General features: G+C 40.5%; 1 protein-coding gene across 2 annotated transcripts in view; it reads left to right on the forward strand.

Annotated features, from left to right (window-relative positions):
- Window positions 1-6706, forward strand: part of bcam (basal cell adhesion molecule (Lutheran blood group)) — a 50115-nt gene extending 43409 nt beyond the window's left edge. For both annotated transcript variants that reach the window (XM_071469011.1, XM_071469013.1), the window contains 3 exons: window positions 1416-1557; window positions 2701-2800; window positions 4539-6706. In XM_071469011.1, the coding sequence (XP_071325112.1) occupies window positions 1416-1557; window positions 2701-2800; window positions 4539-4541 (245 nt within the window). In that variant the 3' untranslated portion in view covers window positions 4542-6706. The remainder of the gene's footprint in view (window positions 1-1415; window positions 1558-2700; window positions 2801-4538) is intronic.
- The last annotated feature ends 11744 nt before the right edge of the window (window positions 6707-18450 follow it).

Here is an 18450-nt window from a genome sequence, read left to right on the forward strand (position 1 = left end):
CTTCAATGATGAGTTCCCGTGCTCCAAAGTGGTTGACCTGAAAAGAAACATTTTACTTGAAGTGTTTCATGCATCGTGATATGATGGACAAGGTTTTGGAAAAGAACCTTGTTGTTTTCTAATGTACTTCCATTTTTATAGTTTGTTTGCAGTTAAATTGATTGGTGAGGTCAGTTTAACCGCCAGCTGTTGCCATGGTTACTGTTAGTTAAATAGAGCTTGTGCACTGTTTAGGAATAATTTTCAAATTATTTCCCCTGTTTAGCAGAACTGAGGTCTAAATTTAAACAAATTGTTTGGCATTTTCTTTGTCCTCACTGTGAGGTTGCCAAGCAACTACCTGAGACTCCAGGAAGTCACTCCTCCCAGCCAAGAAACAGTCCATCACATTACACCCTGTAAAACTATTAAACAAATGAGCTACAGCATGTTAATAATGAACAGTAGAGGTCCTGGTATGTGGACTTTTTACCTTTGGACATACCTTTGGCTATCTGCTTTGCCTTGTCTCCAGTCTCTCTACTAAACTAAGCTAACCTTCTCCTGGCTCCAGCTTCATAATAAATATGAGAGAGGTATAAATCCTCTCATACAGCTCTCGGCGAAAAAGCAACTAAGCATATTTCCCAAAATGTCAAACTATTCTTTTAAGGACACCAGCCATCCAGTTAGAAATAAGTATTCTTAATGCCTATAGTATAAATTAATATCAATATTTGGCCTTTAAAACTCTTGTTAAATTTATAGTAATGTTATAGTTTATGTAGAGCAACATAAATTTTGAGAAAACCGTTGCAGAGTCATGTCCTCACAAGTATAATAATACAAGAGTAGGTGGATGGGTGAGTATGTTCAGTGTTGTTTTCTGGCTCTGGTCAATTGTCTGATATTATCTGAGAATACAGGCCCTGTTTTTGGGTCCCATCACATTTCAGTCATTGCATTCAAAAGTTAGACTAATCCAACATCCCACTCCCCCCTCCCACTCCTTTTCCTCTCCACCCATCCATCAATCCATCCACCCATTGTCTTCACCTGGATCCCACTCTTCCCCATCTCCTTCCTCTCCATTTCGCCATCTTCCTGTTGCCTCACACCCCATTCCATGGTATCCCGAATGAAATTGTTTTCCTCCCTCTTCCTCCTTCTTCTTTTCTACCCCACGAATCACACACCCCATCTCCCTACACCTCCCACAATGCCCCTCTCCCTACTACTGCCCCTTAAAAATCAAAAACTCCCCGTCTCCCTTTCCCTCCACCTTCCTCCCACCTCCTCCACTGTGATTGATCCCTCACCTCCCCTCCACGCCTCCCTCCCACCCCTGTCCTCCCTTCACTGTCCCACCAACCCTCCACCCCACCATCTGCCCCTCCATCCCTCCCTCCATGTGTACCTCCATTGTGGCGCTGTAGCTGACAAGCAGCAGGGAGGCTCCAGCGGGGTGGTCATAGCCGTGGTGGTGTGTGTTCTGCTGCTCCTGCTGCTGGTGGCCCTTATCTACTTCCTGAACAAGAAGAGCAAGCTGCCCTGCAGCAAGAAGGGCAAGAAGGAAGTGTGAGTAGGGAGGTGGGGGGTGGGAGTCGGGGTGGTAGAAAAGATTAATTCTGAATCATGGGTGATTCTTGTGATTACATAACAACTAAAACTGAACTGCATCATGGGGCTTTTTTGGTCACTGTGCTCTTTAAAGTTAAGAAAAGGATGGGAAACTTATTTAGGGCTCTACAATTAAGATGTTGAAATAAAAAGTATGTTCCAGCATCTATATGGATTTCTACAAAACAGACAAATGCAATAAAAAAATATATATCACATTGATAAAAAAAACATATAGTGATTTGGTAAATAAATGGATTGATAAAACAAATGTAATCAGAAGTTAGAGATTTTATATGTGATTTCTGAGAAATTAAGATGAGAAAGACCCAAATTTCTCCACCTGAATTAGAGCTAATTATTCTAACAGAGCTGCTTTCTTTCTTCCTTTATGCCAATAGTTTTGACTGTTGCACTTATTAACATTATGCCAAGAAAACTGCCTCTCAAAACGCTATATTTTAGCGTTAAAGCATTATTGTACTAGAACTGCTGGTATACATCTGTAGAATGTGTGTAAAATATTTAGATTAATAGTTGCTTGAAAAATTGCTGAAATTAAAAAATGTTCATTCATTTTGTCCAAATGTCCTCAGACTCAAAATGTGTCTGAATTTGATCGACCCATGACAATATACTGGAAATCTGAGCTTCCCTTTTTAATTGTTTTTGAGCCTGATTTCATATCAATATGCAGTGTGAAACGGTGTGGGGGGGAAAAAAATCTCTATTAGAAAATAATCCTCAAAAAGATACAGCCTTAGAAGTTGATTCTTGCGTGTCTTTATAGTCAAGATGTGGTGATTAGCAGGAAAAGCTGTTTGATCTCGTCTTTGATTTGAGACAGTTAAGAGTGGGTTTAAAAAAAAAAAAAAGCATGAGCAACCCTTAAAAAATGGAGTATTCATTGCAGACAAATTGGGAGAAGTGTTAACAAAAGTCTAAAGTGCATGCTGTCTAAAGCTCAGTGTTATTTGTTATGTCAAGAACACTGTGCAGAGGTCAAACCAGTGGTGAGCAAGCTTCAGTCATATCTAGATCCATCAGCTGTGCAAGCTAAACACTGTTCAACACAGCTCATTTTTCCCACTCTCTCTGCAGGGCCAGCGGAGAGGTGAACAACGACATCGTAGTGGAGATGAAGACAGACAAGGCCAATGAAGAGGCCGGTCTCCTCCACAAGAGGCCGTCCACAGAACAGGTCAGGCCAGTGGACACAGGACGGGACTAAGGGCTCAGGGGTCGCAGGCTTGAATTTTGGTAACACTGGTTTTACCAGTGAGCTCCAGCTAATTATCATCATAGGGCAAACAGCCAGTTAACTTGTGCATTTTGCACTCTGAGAGTTTAGGGCGGTTTACCTCCTTCTGTATTAATGAGTGTGACTCACAACACTACAGGCTATTGGTGTGCAGGGACAGGTCAAGGGCACTTCAGCTATTAAAGCCCTTGCAGTGGATGAAAACACAGCCATTCCTGGTTTAAATGGGCTTATCCCATAAAAATAGTTTCCATTTAGTTAGTTTTTCATTGTTTTCTAGTCAGGTCTGTGAAATGCAGACTTTTCTGACAGAAGACAAAAAGAGACAAGTGATATTTTAAAACCTGTAATCATGTTTTTATTTTATATTGTGGGGAATAAGGTAAATATGCCTAATTATTGTTAATGTAGTAAAACAAAACACAGTCAGATTATTTAGAGGTGTACAGGTGTTTAATAGCAACTTAGAAGCAGAGTAATAGTTGTTCCTCTGTGGATTTATTGCAATACCTAAAGTCTAAGAACAGTCACGTATACATAATCTTAGCTAAAGATTGCAATCAGTTTGACATGAACACAAGCTTTACAATCAGCAGAAACATCTTCAGGCGCATCAGTCAGGCTGACTGAGCGACTAAAGTCAGTTTCAGTACAAAGGGAGCAGGTCTGAGAAAGCTGTCCCTGCAGCTCAGAAGATGGAGGGTGACAGCTGCATGCAGTCTTCTGAGAATGTCATCACAAATGTAAAACATTTCATCATGAAATTTATGGTAGCTGCATATTTGACGTGAACGCGAAAGCCAGCTTAAGTGAGTCTTGTTTTATGTGATTTTTTTGAAACTGCAGACAGAAAACTGGGTGACATTTCAGCATTGCAGGGAGATTGCAGACACATTTTGCTCTGCTTTTGAAATGGATGTAACAAGGAGATGCAAAAGCCTGTTTGTCCAAATGCTATCAAGTCATGTTTCTTTCTTGAGACGCCATTAAAAAAATAAATAAATAAAAAGATAATCATTCTTTAAGCTGTCTTCTAAGAGGCAGCAGCCAAGCCACAGACAGATTCAGTGTTTTTCTAAAATACCAGTAAATCTTGACTCGTACTAACTACATTTATTCTTCTGCTCTGTCCCCCTCAGTTTTCAGCTGTCACAGTGAATCTCAAAATGTAGTAATATTGTACATATTGTAGATATGAAATAAAATAAAAATAATGTGTTCCATGAATTCACAAATCTTCAAGCACTGAGTTCGATTTCACATACAGACAAAATACTTTGCATCTCATGGCCTCCAGCTGTGAATGAGTAATTTGTGTGTTTAATGAGGAAAACATAAAAAACAGCAGCTCTGACCACTCTGTACAGTGTTATATAACACAAATATTATTTTGTCTAATGTTACTGTCATTATTATTATTATTGTGCTGTAATCTAAAGGCAAAAGTTTACCTACAGTTTATTAGCATTTGACAAGCTGTTAGATAAGCTGTGAATTACTATGAAGAGGGAATATTTAATTACAATTTTTTTCATTCTGTTTGCTTTGGGGCATATTTTTTAACACGTTTAAAAAAGTTACTGGCAAGCAAAATATACAGCATTTCTTATCATTATGAGAAGACATTGATGATTGCACATTGGTGATATTGTTATTCTTGTGTTTTTCTCACTGACAGTGATGAACAGAATCGAGGAAAGCAAACGACAGAGATGAAGGGAACGGCGACGACTGATATGAAGACAACAGGGCTAATTTTTTATTTACTACACTAGAGGAGCACTGAGGGGGACAACAAGAGATGGAGCATGGAAATGGGTTTAGTTTGGGGACATCGGGTGGCACGCCATGCTTTCCATTGGTTATGCTTGTTTTGTAACCTGGAGTAGAACTGTTGGGTGGAGTTTTTTTTTTCCCCAACTTTTTTTTTGTTTTTTTTCCACGATTGATTTGCTTCTACTCCATCCATCTGTGCTACCCACAGGTTAAAAACCATACATGGGCAAAATCATAATGTGACTCGTAATCACTCGATGACATCATTATCATGGCTTCTTTTGATCCTAACTCTTATTCACCAATCACGTCTTTGGTTGACTCCACTGCAGAGTAGAGCTGAGCAGTGAGGCAGGGGTGACACAGTCCAAACACAGTGGCAGAATCTTTCTTATCTACCCCACATGAAACACAAAATGCCATTAAGCCGCTGTGTTTTCTACGGGATTGTGGGTTCACCTCTAAGGGTAACACTGAACGTCTATTCTGTCTTGGAGTCTGCACTTAAATTCTCTGCTCTCTGCTGGGGATATCGGGCAAACTATCACAGACTGTCATTCTGTTTTGCTCACTGATGATTTATGCTCAAATTTTATCCCTAAACACACTGTTTAGCTCACATGGCTGTAATATTTCTGATCAAAGAAGCTCTGTATTTGCTTTAGTGCTGTTTTTTTTAACTGCATTTTTGCCACCTGTGAATGTTTATATATTTTTTTCTCAATATCCCTAATTAGCTTTCAGTAGAAAGAGCCCGGGCATTTAATAACGTCAGTCCTTTCGCTACAATTGCTTGCCTTTTTTAAATCCAGCTAAAAAGCCACTGAACAAGCAAGCTTTTAGGTTGTACAAATTTGTTCTTGCCTTTTCCAGCATACTTGTATATTATGTTAGTTTACCAATTGTTCACTTGTTTTCCTTTGCTCTCCTGTTTTCTTTGTAAATTCAATCACTGATTACCCTGTCTACCAAGCAGGAGGTACACTGTGCATGATGTGGAGCTCTAAATGTCTGTGGTTACAAAGCTGCTGGCCTGGGACTGTAATTGCTTTCATTTCTCCCCAAGTCTTTCGCAGCCTTTCAGTCCTCTGCTCTGTCATGAAACCACTCTCACAGGCACGGCACGCAGCGGTTCCACTCACAAAGCTCAATTATCATCAACTTTCACTGTAAAATCGGTGGATTCTGGCGAAATGGACGACAGCCTCAAACTGTGGCCTGCTGCGTTGTTGTTTTCATATGATAATAAAAATTGAACTTTCGGGGGCCACGGTGCAGTAGTCACAGATTCACCTGTTAGGAGAAATCACAAGCACAGGTTCACTCTAGTTTGATACAAGCTGGGAACGGAAAGGAAGGGAAGGGAAGCTGTGGGAGGGATGGGGATTATTGTTGGAGTATGTGATGTACCTTTTTATTTTTACCAAATGAAAGAGTTTTTGAGTGTCACATCAGGAGTGTTTCTGTGTTAAGCTTTGCAATACTGGCATTGCTGTTTCTCCCCTACACTGTCGTCAGACCAGAGAGGTTTGATAGCGGGTTGACGTGCCCTTTTACTTTGTTGTACACTGGAACCCATGGCCTTGATTTTTTTTTTTTTTTTTTCTTCAAACCACTATCTGTGGCCACAAGGCTCATTTTTATTCTTCAATGACCATCTACTGATCTTGCCATATTGACTGTTAGTGAACCTGTGATGGCAGACGAAGATAGATAAGTGAACTTGGAGCATCGCTTTTCTGATTTTAATGTTTTATATAAAATATATTGTGGTATACAGGTTGTTTGGTTTTTTTTTAGAAAGGGGATTCTTAATTTTGCAACTACTGAGTTTTCATTTTCCCATGATTTTCCATTTGCTGAGAGAAGAGAGAATTTTTTGATTTAGGAGTCTGTTTTTTTATGAGCTATTCTCAGTCTCAGTGCTTTACTTCTCTATCTGTACTGTATACTGTATATTTTGTGGTACACTGTTGTGACCTCTGTGGTGTGTTGATGTATCTTTTTATTTTGTTCCAGCTGTGTAGAATTTATAATGAAAAAAAACAACAACAGAGAAACCCAATCACACCCCTATATTCTGTGTGTTTTTATTCCCATCTTTGCAATAGGCAGTTCACAGAAAAGTTGTTTTGGGATTTCTTTAGTGATATCGCCGTTATATTTGTATGTTTTTTAAGATAAACAAAGTTGCATGGGAGCAAAAAAGGGTTTCTGGCTATATGATAAGGCAGCTGAAACACTTATTCCCCACTGAACATCATCTCTAAAATTGTCACATACCAGACCAGAGTCTTATCAGAAATCAGATTGCTTTTGATGTAATTCAGCCGTGTATTTTCTTACACTTCCTAGAAGATGACATCTAAACTGATTCGCAGCTTGTGCAAAGTTTAATCTCTTTGATATAAACAGCGTTATGTAAATTTCCCCACACACTGATTGATCCCATGATTTGTTGTGACAGAACAGAAAAATCGAGGAAGCTCATGTTTTGCATCGATAACTGCTTAAAGGATGGGCTCACTGCCGACTTCATGATGCAGCGCTCTCTCTCCACCCGCTTTCATGTTTCGAAATGAGCCGAAATGAAGCCATCAATCATCAGCAAATTGCTGTGCGGCTTTGTGCCATACATCAGTAACAGTTAGTAGGATGGCTTTTATCAATAGCAGCTATAATCATAATTGGCTATTTGAAAATTCATATATCAGAACCAAACATTAATCAAGAGATGGGATAAAAGAATTCCTCTAAAAATCTAAAATAAGCTGTTTCGTTCTCCACATCCCCTCCCTCTGACATTTAGCTTACATTAGCGTGCGCTCTAACCTTGTACCACTTTGGGACAATTTTGCCCAACACCATGCATCTGCACAGGCTGTCCGGTTATGGGCCTATCAGAGCCATTGTTCTACCAGACACGCCCTGCTCTGCTGGTTTTCCATTAGGAAATTAGAACGCCCTCATCAATGTGACCTGGAGAAATCGATCTGTGCTCAGAATACAAAGCAGCAAAAACAGCAGTGTAAGAGTATGGGTGGATAGGAGGAATTTATGGAGAACATAAATAACAGTGTCAGTGTCATCCCCTGCTGATGTGATGGAAGTGAGGATACATGTCAGCATATTCATTGGCCTCCCACTGTAAAACCTGAAGTGAAAGTCTCAGACGTTTGCTCTTTCAGATACATTTTCCACATAGGAAAACCTTCAGGGAACGTTCCCCAAAGGTTACATTTTTTTGCAACCTTTACAGACAGTGTCAAAAAACTTAAGAAAAGTTTTTTTCTGAATTACTACTGGGGAATGTTTGCCACAAGGTTTGAGCTTATGTTCCTGCACCCTTCAGGCTGTGTTCACAGAATGTTCCCTGAACTGAACATTGTTTGCTGGGATGCTTTTTTTTAATTTACCTTCATTTCCAGAGTTTCCTGGAGATTTTCTTGGTTCAGCTGTCACAGGTGATACCTGGTGACCTGCCACAAACAAACAAACCAGGTACAGTGTGTTTGTTTTAGTGATAAAACCATTAAAATGTTTATCTGTGACCAGATGTTGTGCAAGTTGATAAATGGAAACATTTAGGCTGCCTGTAGTACTGTAAAGTATTTTTGGTTGAAATAGTAATTGCATCACTGATTACTCAACAGCAACAATAGTTTCGGTTTGGTTACTTTAACATGTGTAAACACAGAAAAGGAGACATTGTGGTTTTACAAGCAGCCAGCCATATTGGATGTATTTCCTGACCATGAACAGATAGCTTAGCCCTGCTGACTGCACACTGAAAAAAAAAGTCCTTTCCTCACAGACAAGCTGTGGGGTGGATAGCAGCTAAGTTAGCAACTGGGCCAAGAACACAGAACATTTGAGTGGAGGGGTCATTTTCTTCTTTTGGTAGACTGTAGTAGACCATGCATGCTCTGCACTGAATTGATATTGATGTAAATCCTGATATACATCCTCCATAAAAATCCCTGCTAAGACAGTTATTCTAACTGAGTCTGTAAACTGATTCAGTAATGTTAAATACATAGCTACTAAAAATTGCCAACATTAGCCACTGTAAGTAAGCTTACTGGTCACAACAGGTCAAATATGGCTCCACCAACAAAACCCCTGAGTTTATTGAACAGAGAAAAGGTGTCCTTCATTGCTTTTGATTCAGTTTGTCACTTGAAAAGGACTGGAGGACTGAGTTATTTCCTCTTTTAAAAGTCTCATTTCAAGGACATACTCTCTGTGATGTTTGCAATAGTGATGAATAAATGTATGAAATGTAATTATAAGCACAGTAAAAATTGGCTTTAAGAGAATGATATGGATGAAGGGTGTTTCGTGGAAGCGTGTGTTTGTGTATCTTGCTGTTTGTGTGTGTGTGAGAGAGAGATTCTCTCATTTTTTGTTTTGCAAAGAATGAGAGGATCAGTGCCTTTCAGTCTTGCTAACAATGAAGGGGATTACTGTCATTCCTCCCAGTGTCCTTCCCTTCCTCCCTCCTCCTTCCCTCTCCCTCTGTGAGTTTTCCTGCTGTCTCCACTGGGTTTAGTTACAGTAGCTTTAAACTGATTTAGCCATTTAGTGTCAGCCTATTGAGGGATGACAGCCACTGTCTGTCCCCTCTGCCTGCTCGACCCAGATCTGATGGCTACTCAGTAGCACTTGGCTCATGCTCAATATCCACCCACACACAGAAGTAGACACACTACTCTTTATGCAGCACTGGTGAGATGGCTGCAGGTTGAACAATGCTCTGGTGACAGCCTCGTGGACGTGATGTGCTTTATCATCCTGCATAATCAGCAGCACACACATAAAGTTTGCACACATGACCCCAAGAGCAATAAGGCGAGAAGAAGATCAGCATGAATGTAGAGATTAATGGAGGTCTGTCTGTCGTAAGGGAGGAGGGGAAGGAAGATACAAGATAATTGATACAAAGAATTGTAAAAGGCAGAGGAGAAAATGGGAAAACACTAGATCGAGTGAGCTGAAAATGGATTTAAAGGCAGGAAGGGGAGGGGAGCAAATTGAAGGAGGAGATGATGCAGTGGGAGGGGTTACTGTCAGGAGTCGAGGGGAAATGAAAGTAGTGATTGGTGACTAAGGACAAAACAGAAGATGCCTTGTTAAGATGTCATAAATCTGCATTGGCTCTGGGAGTTAAACAAATATGGGCTCTAAAAGAATAAAGTAGGAAATAGAGGGAGGGAGGAAGGGAGGGAAAGAGTGAAGGTTTGCAGATAGGTGGGCAGAGATAGTACCTGAAAGAGCATTTGTATGATAAATGTCTTTATCTCCTTCAGTCCTAAGGTTTAATATCCTGTGTGGTCTCAATGTGTTCACTGTTTGGGTGCGATTATGAGAGACAGAACAAAGACGGTACCTGTGTACTCACTGTGTGTGTGTGTCTATGCGCTACCTGTGTGAGCCTGCATTTATTTGCTGTATTTCTGATATCTATCTCACAGCATGAAAGATTTGTTCCATTGATTGTATCTGTGAGAGTGCTATTAAGCCGAGTGGAGGCCAATCCCCCGCTGCAGCGAGCTTTAGCGAGTGTGTGAGTGAGTGTCGCTCAGGAGGGCCAGGCCACCTGCGGGATGTTTGGCTATTAAGGCCCAGCTGGGTGTGTTTTAATTTTAATTGGTAAGGCTACTTTCTGTTGTGTCTGAGGGAATTAGAGGCAAATGAAACAGAGGGAGATAGAATTTCCAGCAGGGTTTATAGCCTAAAGAGTGTTTAAAATGCTGACAATAAATACATGGCACTGATGTGCAGAAGCAAAAATGTAATTGAGTCAGAACTGTGTCTACTTGCTTCATTCTCCCTGAGTTCATTGAAGTTACTGGATTGATGTGGCATGTAAATCAGTTTGCAAGGGTCAAAGGTCACTTAAATTTTCCATGAGGGGTTGAGTACAACTTCAAGATTCGCTTAAAGCATAAAAAACACAAGGTCAGGACTATTTTTAACCAGAACTATTTACACACTTTGTCCAAATTACATCCTTCAACTCTACTGGGGACGTGCTTTGCCTTTGGGAATCCATGACATTATTTGTTCATTTCTAGTTGTCATTGGCCAAATGTGGACAAAGTCAACAAGTCTTTGCAGCTGAGTGGAGGATGACAGAACAAAAGCTATACTGGTCTAAAACATCAATGGTAGCTAGATTTCTGTGCTTTCATTACCTGAAGTAGAGTTGATTAAGCATATTATAAATAAGAAAATTAAAAGGTAAAACATCATCATAGAGAACGCTTTCTTAGGTGGAAATGAATTATATAACACCACAAAAGTGACAACTAAAAACTTGTTGTCAAATCTTGCATATTTCTCTACAGAAAAATACATTTGAGACTGAATAATTAACAGTAAAGGTTAAAGTAAAGACAAAACATGCTAAATTAATAATACTATCAACTAATCTGACAACCCACTTATATGGGCATATGGGTAATATGCAGCCCAGCAACAGAGTTAAAATCACTCACCAGTTTGGGTCAAATCAACAGCCCAGCCCATAGTTTCCCAGTTGTGGGGTTAATGTTGGGTTACTTTTTTAACACAGAAGTTTTTGGAGTATGGCGGTATGGAATAATGAAAATCTTTCGAGTGACGTTTTGCATTTTCGTGCATATTTAGCCTTTTGTAGTTTAACTCTTCAAACAGAGTCATGTCAAATGGACTCAGTTAAGTGAGATCAGGATGTTGGCACAATGTCATTTCTTTCAAAAAAAACTGTCAGACCAATGAATGCTCAAATATGTAATATACTTTGGGAGCCAACAGATTTGACTCTCTCTATGTGTAAAGCAGTAAGTCAAGCAGGTTATTCAGCCTTGTAAAACTACATATTCTAATTCAGTGTAGTGATGACTTGCTATAACTGAAGTGGACCAACCCCAAAAGTGATGGGTATGTGTTAAAGGGTTTAAAGATGAGCCTTTTTTTTTTTTTTTAAAGAACCAAACATCATGAGAAGCAGACTGTCAGTTACATCAGCTTTGGTGTAAAATTTTGACTTATTCACAACATATTGGATTATGATAGAATACTGTTTGGTGTACACTCATACTCAGGAATTTGTCTTTGCACATTCGCACAACATGGAATGCTGGATTTAAAGTACAGCCAAGAGCAAAAAACTCCCCTGTGGTCCAGTAAAAAAGAGAGAGAGTGAGGATCACAGAAGAAAGTCAGTGTTAAAAGAAGAGGGAGAAGGGCCCGGAGGAGCTGAAGAGCAGCTGTTGAGTGTTGCTCCTCTGAGAACTTCTCTACATGCTAGAGGCTCCACCCCTTGGGCTAACATTACAACACAGCAGCTGTCTGGAGGATAAGATACACACACATGCACACACACACACACACATTTACACACTTAAGTTTTTGGTGATGATTTGCACTCAAAAACGCCGTATCCCCATATCAACACACACTGAAACTGAAGTTACACACAATCATCACCCCCTATCTTGCATGTGCATGTGCGTGTGTGTGTGTGTGTGTGTGTTAAAACCAAGGTTCCAGAAATGGCGTACATACCTAGGAGCAAGTTGAGTTGTGTAGCGTAATGAAAGGGTAGCGCATTCTTTGCACTTGACCTTGTTGCCCAAGTTTCACTGCAGAAAATACACCTTAAAACACACACCACACCTGCCTGAAGCCAACACACAGCCAAGAAAAACAGTAGCTGCATTTACATCATCCGACAGTACGCCACCTTATACTGTATCACTCCTTCACTCTCCCCTCTCTCTCCCTCTCTCTCTTGCTCGTTCTCTTCTTTTTATTTCACACATGCATATGCGCACACGCTGTGGAAAGTGTTTGTTTCCCTTGAGTGTTGTAACAGTAATAGCAGTGACAGTGAGAGCGACTTAGGGCATCCCAAGAGTACACTGGATAATTACTATCATATGCTCCACTGACTTACTAATGGAGTTTTGCCATTATATCCAATCTTGTCCTCCTTTTTTTTTCTTTCTCTCACTTTTCTCCTGCTGATGGAATAAACAAAATCTCATGTGCGTATCACGTGAGGATGAGAGGGTTTAGAGCAACCTGGATAGGCTTCTTTTTTTTTTCTCCTTCCTTTCCATTTTCAGTTTCCCATTTTCAGCTCAGCTTCTCTTTTACACTGTACCACTCATTCACTCCTGCAACCTTCCCTACTTTCTTTACCTTAATGGAAAAAAAAAAATCTACGAGCTATCAAGTGGCGAGAGAGTCCTGCTTATTACAGAGCCAGAGGGGCCTTATCAAGCTGCTCTGTGCAGTAACAGAAATCACGACACAGCGGTTACTCGCGGACAGCTGCTGTACCTGTGTTAAGGTTTCCCTTCTCCCGCCCACATCGCCTCTTTGTGTGTAAGTAAGGAGCCCTGGTATTTCTCTCGGCTTCATCCTTATCAGCTTATCAGACCTGTCCACTTTATTTGATGCAGGATCACAGGACATAGCTCTGCATAATGTCTCTCTCTCTCTCACGCACACACACACATATATAGGATAAAAAATGAGTGTGTAAAAGTGTGTATGTTTGAGATGTTTTGCAGATGTTCCGCTACTGTAAGTGTGTGTTAGTGTAAATTATTTACTTCCAAAACCCCCAGTCTCACCTCCCTCCCGCTTTGTACCGCCTGGTTGTGCCTGTCTCTTACCGTACTGCTGCTTCCTTATACACACCATATAAATGCACCATACAAACAGTATGTTTCCTTGCTGTACTCACTTGCCACAACCTTTTTATTTTCAGAGAATCATTAAAAAATGATAATAATAATAATCCGATTCCTCTGATCACAACCAGTACAGTGTGAAGTTGCCTCCTCCTAAATATTTTCAGAGAACCGTAAAAAAATTTGCTCTGATCCTCTGGTCACGACCTGTACTGTACAAAAAGCTGTATGAAAACACGCTTCTTTTCAGAGCCATGCTGCAGGGTAAGGGGCAGCACGGGTGGGGTTAAAGGGGCGAACATTCCTTACTAATTGTATGTGTTCTCAATCCCTCCCTCCCCTCAGTGTGTGTCTGTGTGTGTGTGTCTGTGTGTGTGTCTGTGCTTCATGGTGCAGAATAGTTGTGGAAAATAGTTGCCAAGACATGTGTTTGTGAAGTCAACCTTTGCCACAGAGGGTTGTGTCCGGGGTCAGGTTTTATGGTTCAAAGCTTTGCTGTGATGCTGCAGTAGTAAGAAGAGTCAGAGATCATGTAGTGGGATACTTGTCCAGTTGTGACTCTATGTGGAGATGCTCTGTGTCTTTAAATGTAAAAGTAAATCAAAATAATAATCTGTGATACTGATACTTATAAATCAGTATTAGTTTTGCTACATTTGCTCTATCGGCAAAAGATGTAGCACAATATCAACTCAATCTGTAACCCAGCTCATAAAAGATTTTACATTTGCTGCTTTAGCCCTCAGGGGACTTTTCCAAGTAGAAATCCTTTGCTGCACAGGAAATGGTGCATTTCACTCTGGTGGCGACAGCAGTTTGTTTAAAGCCAACACAAGGAGTTGCTCTTAGCGGTGATACAACTGCAGAGCTACAGAAAATTACCTTCATGCGTAACCTTCATTAAAATGCCATCCAGATGATAATGTCTGGGAGGAAGTTAGGTGTAGAAGTTTTAGAGCTGAATACATCTGAACTGTTAGAAAAAAAAGATTTCAGTTGCTTAAATGTTTGATGTTCTTCCTCTCTTCTAATTAGTCAAGGTTACATCATGACAAGGTTTTTTTTCAGTTTCTTTTCAATTCATGATACTGTTGATGTCCATGTTTGTTTGTCACGTGTCTTTTGAATGTGATTTTCCTACAATAAGGCAGATGAATGGATTTCTTTTTATTTTTATTCAATCAATTTAAAATTTAAACACTTGCCCAGTTTAAATAGGTGAAACCTATTAGAGTTGTAAAGTTGTTACTTTAAATGATTTATTCATTTAAAATAATTTACTCCCCAAACCCTCAGGCTTTCCTCCCCTTACTCACACTGACAAGTTTGGTTTGCTCTTTGAATTTAATCCCTCCCTATTCTCAGGAATAAAAAGCAAAAGAAATCTCATACTTTAAAAGGTGGACATGTTATTGGGTTTATAAAGAAATCAGCTGCTGCTGTTTCCCGTAGTTAAGATGTTTAATTTAATAGTTACATGCCCATTTCTTTTTTTTCTTTTTTTTCTTACAAAAACAACATGCTTTCATTGCCTCCCAGGTGTAATAAGAGAATCTTGCCAAATGATTTATTATTTATGTTTCTCAGACATGAAGCAGGAAAACTTGGCTACAACAGGACCATTGAGATGAAATACACTAGCTGTTCACCTTTTGATAACTCTCAGGGAAGTAACACTGTCTGTGGCATTTTCAGTATCTGGTGGATGACATTTTTCTGCAGGCGGGGAGTTTCCAGGTTCACGGTGAAATATGAGTCGACTTCTCTCCTCAGTGTGACAGATCTATCAATGAGTCCCAGCTTATAGCTCAGGGGAGTTTGTCTGACTTACCTGGTGTAAGCAATGGGACATCTCTCTCTGCTTGGCGTTGTGTGTGTGTGTGTGTCAGAGTGTGTGTAAGAGTTAACGCATACATTCCATATCGCCTGATCACTGAGCAGCTGTTCACAGCATTACGCACTGTGTATCTGTTTGTGTAGGACCATTGGATGGTATTTTTCTGTGTCCCTGAAGTAAAGTGTGCCCCCAAGTGAAGCTTTCATAGGACATTCTTCACACACATTTACGCAGACACATGCTAACTCACAGGAAACAACATGTTCTGGTATGTAGCAGGAGTGTTAACCAATCTTTAGAGATTACAGGTCTTCCAGAAAAAAGAACGATACTTTGGAAAAATGACAGGGGAAGGGATGAAGCAGTAGGTGTCCATGGCAACGGCATCCGTCCATGGTGTTTTTAGAGAACTTTGTGATGATTGCGAGGGAAGGCAAATGGATTCCCTGTGGGGTTTACCTCTTTGTAGCTGTGCCCCCTTTTTGAGAAAACCATTACTGAAAATGCATGTGTATTTGTGCTTGAGTGAGTGAGTGTGAGTGTGTGAGTGTGTGTGTGTGTGTGTGTGTGTGTGTGTGTGTGTGGGGGGGGGGGGGGGGGGGGGGGGGGGGGGGGGGAGACATTTTGACTGTGTGTGTTTGATCTTCCTCAACACAATGCCATCAATACTAATGCATTATCAGAGTGTGCATGTGTGTAATACATCTAAACATTTGGAGATCAGTCGATGCGGTTCCATTACTGTTTTTGTGTGTAATTGAAGCCATGTACACACACAAGCACACTAACATGGCTCATTATTGCTTACTTTGTTCTCCCTCTCTTTTGAGGCACAAAACCACATTCTCTTCCAGGGTCAGAGGCATGGTTCATACTCGGGTCACAGAAAAACAGGGTGTGGAATGAAAAGATAAACTCAAATATATGAAAGATTTATTTGTTTGTTTGTTAGTTTTTTTGTCACTCTCCATTTTGAAAGAATCAGGTTTTCCCTGTAAGATCATTTGGATTATTTGAGGACAAATTGTAGAGGATCTCTGAGCAGGGTTGTTATTGTTTTTCGTGTTTGTGTTCTGGGCTTGTATACTTTTAATATTCACAATTAACATGGTGAATGTTAATCAGGAATTGTTACACAGGCTTTACTGTATACTTGTTAACAGATCTTGAGTAAAAATATATAGGATTTTTGTGGAAGAAACACATATTCATGCATATACGTTATTGTGTTCAATACAGAAGCTATAGGACAGACACTGTCCCCAGTGTTGTGTCCACCCCCTGTATGTATGCACTCACGGCACTGCAGTGCACTTTATTTATCCTCCAGAGTGCACATACTCATTTAAATTCACAGCAATTTCCAATATGAATACATAATGCCACCCCCACCTCTATTTCTTTCGGTCTCTCAAATACACACACACACACACACACACACACACACACACACACACAAACATACAGTGTTTGTGTGTCACTGCTCCAATCATTGCTAACAATGATGGAGGGTGGGTGAAAAACAGAGTGAAACAAAGTGAGGGATGGTGTGTGTGTGTGTGTGTGTGTGTGTGTGGGGGGGGGGGGGGTATTGTGGCACTCGGTTGGCCACAATATTCATTAACCCATCTCCTTCCACATTATCACCATACACACACACACAATCACACACACTCTCTGTCTCTCTCTCCTGAACATATGTATTAACAAAACATGATTTTAATCACTTAATCGCTTACCCACCGCCTCTCAGACACATCCCACACCTTTACACACAACACATCCCACACATACATGCACAAACACACACAGTGCTGCCTCTCAGTGTGCTCTTGTAGCTATTAGGCGAGTATCATTAAAGCTCTTCAGACTAATTATCTCCCCTGATGAGCCACAGGTCTCAATGGGACAATGGAGAGAGATCCGGCATGATTGACTTGGCCTGTACAGCTCTCCATGAGCCATTAGCCTAGCGAGCAGAAATACACACATGCAGTACTGTATATACACACACACAGACACACACGTACCAGGGCTTGTGCTAATGTAAGTCAGCTTCCCATGTTCATTTACATATTTGTGAAAAGACCTGTCAGTTATTATGAAGAAAAAGTGTATGATGGAAGGAGGAGTGTGAGAGCGTGTGTGCGGTGTGCGCTTTCTCTCTGTTTGTGAATGCGCGTTCGAGTGCGTGTTCGTCACTTTTCCTCTCTCATGAGCCAGGTGCCCCAGGGGAATGCTGGGAATGTAAGCCACTGATGAGTGATGGTGACAGTTTGCCAGGGAAACCGAGCGATGGAGGGAGATGCCTTACGTTTACTCCACAGATATTGCACCAACCACTGATAAGCACTGTCACATCCCAGGAAAAAGATTCCCCCCTATGGATTATCATTCATTTTAATTCCCTCATTAATCAGTTTATGCCACGGTGTTTGGGCAATTGAGGGTGATATTTGTTTTCAGTGTGGGCTGGGCAAGTATGCCTGAGTTATAAAAGCCAGAAGAAACAGAATGAGGAAGGGAGAACACTCAGAAATTGGGAAATAATTTACAGGATCTTAAAAACAGGGAGTGGGGTATGAACGAAAAGAGTGATGGTTAACCATTAATAGATGTAAGTGTATTATATTCAAGTGGGCTGAGAGAAAGGATTCCGCAGTCTGTCAGTCAGGGACATCAATAATATGTGTGCATGTTTGTCTGAAGGGTAGAAACACAGAAGAAGAGGGCAGCTCTGTTGGAGTCAGATTTGTGTCTAGAATTTATTTCAGGACACACAAATCCCTCTCACCTCCAAGGTCATCTTATCTTTACAACTTCTGAATGTGTTGGTCCATTAAATTGTCTGGGGGAGGGATCCTAGGAAGGTGTATCTGACCTCAGCAGGCCAAAAACAAGGTGTCATTTTGAATGCAATCTGTGATTCTAGAGAACGCACACATTTTTTCAATGCAATTGACATGTTCAATGCAATGTCATTGTTATAAAGTCAGTTTTTTCTTTGGTGCAGAAGATTTCTCCTCAAGCCAGGTAGTCAACCTTTTTTTTTTTTACTGATCGCTATGCAGATTGCAATGTTGGTCGGTCAGTTTTTTAGCTTTTTGGTCCAGACTGAAATATCTTAACAACTATTGGATGCAGTGCCATGAAATTTTCTTCAAACTGTCATGGTACTAGGACAGTGAAGCCCATTGAGTTTGAAGTTTGAAGTCCCTTGACTTTTCCTCTACTGCCACCATGACAGTGACATTTATGGTTTTGAGTGAAATGTGTTAACATTTGCTGGA

Source organism: Trachinotus anak, unplaced genomic scaffold (assembly GCF_046630095.1).
Source record: "Trachinotus anak isolate AG129_WGS33_773 ecotype Australia unplaced genomic scaffold, CSIRO_AGI_Tana_v1 ptg000032l, whole genome shotgun sequence".
Classification (NCBI taxonomy): Eukaryota; Metazoa; Chordata; class Actinopteri; order Carangiformes; family Carangidae; genus Trachinotus; species Trachinotus anak.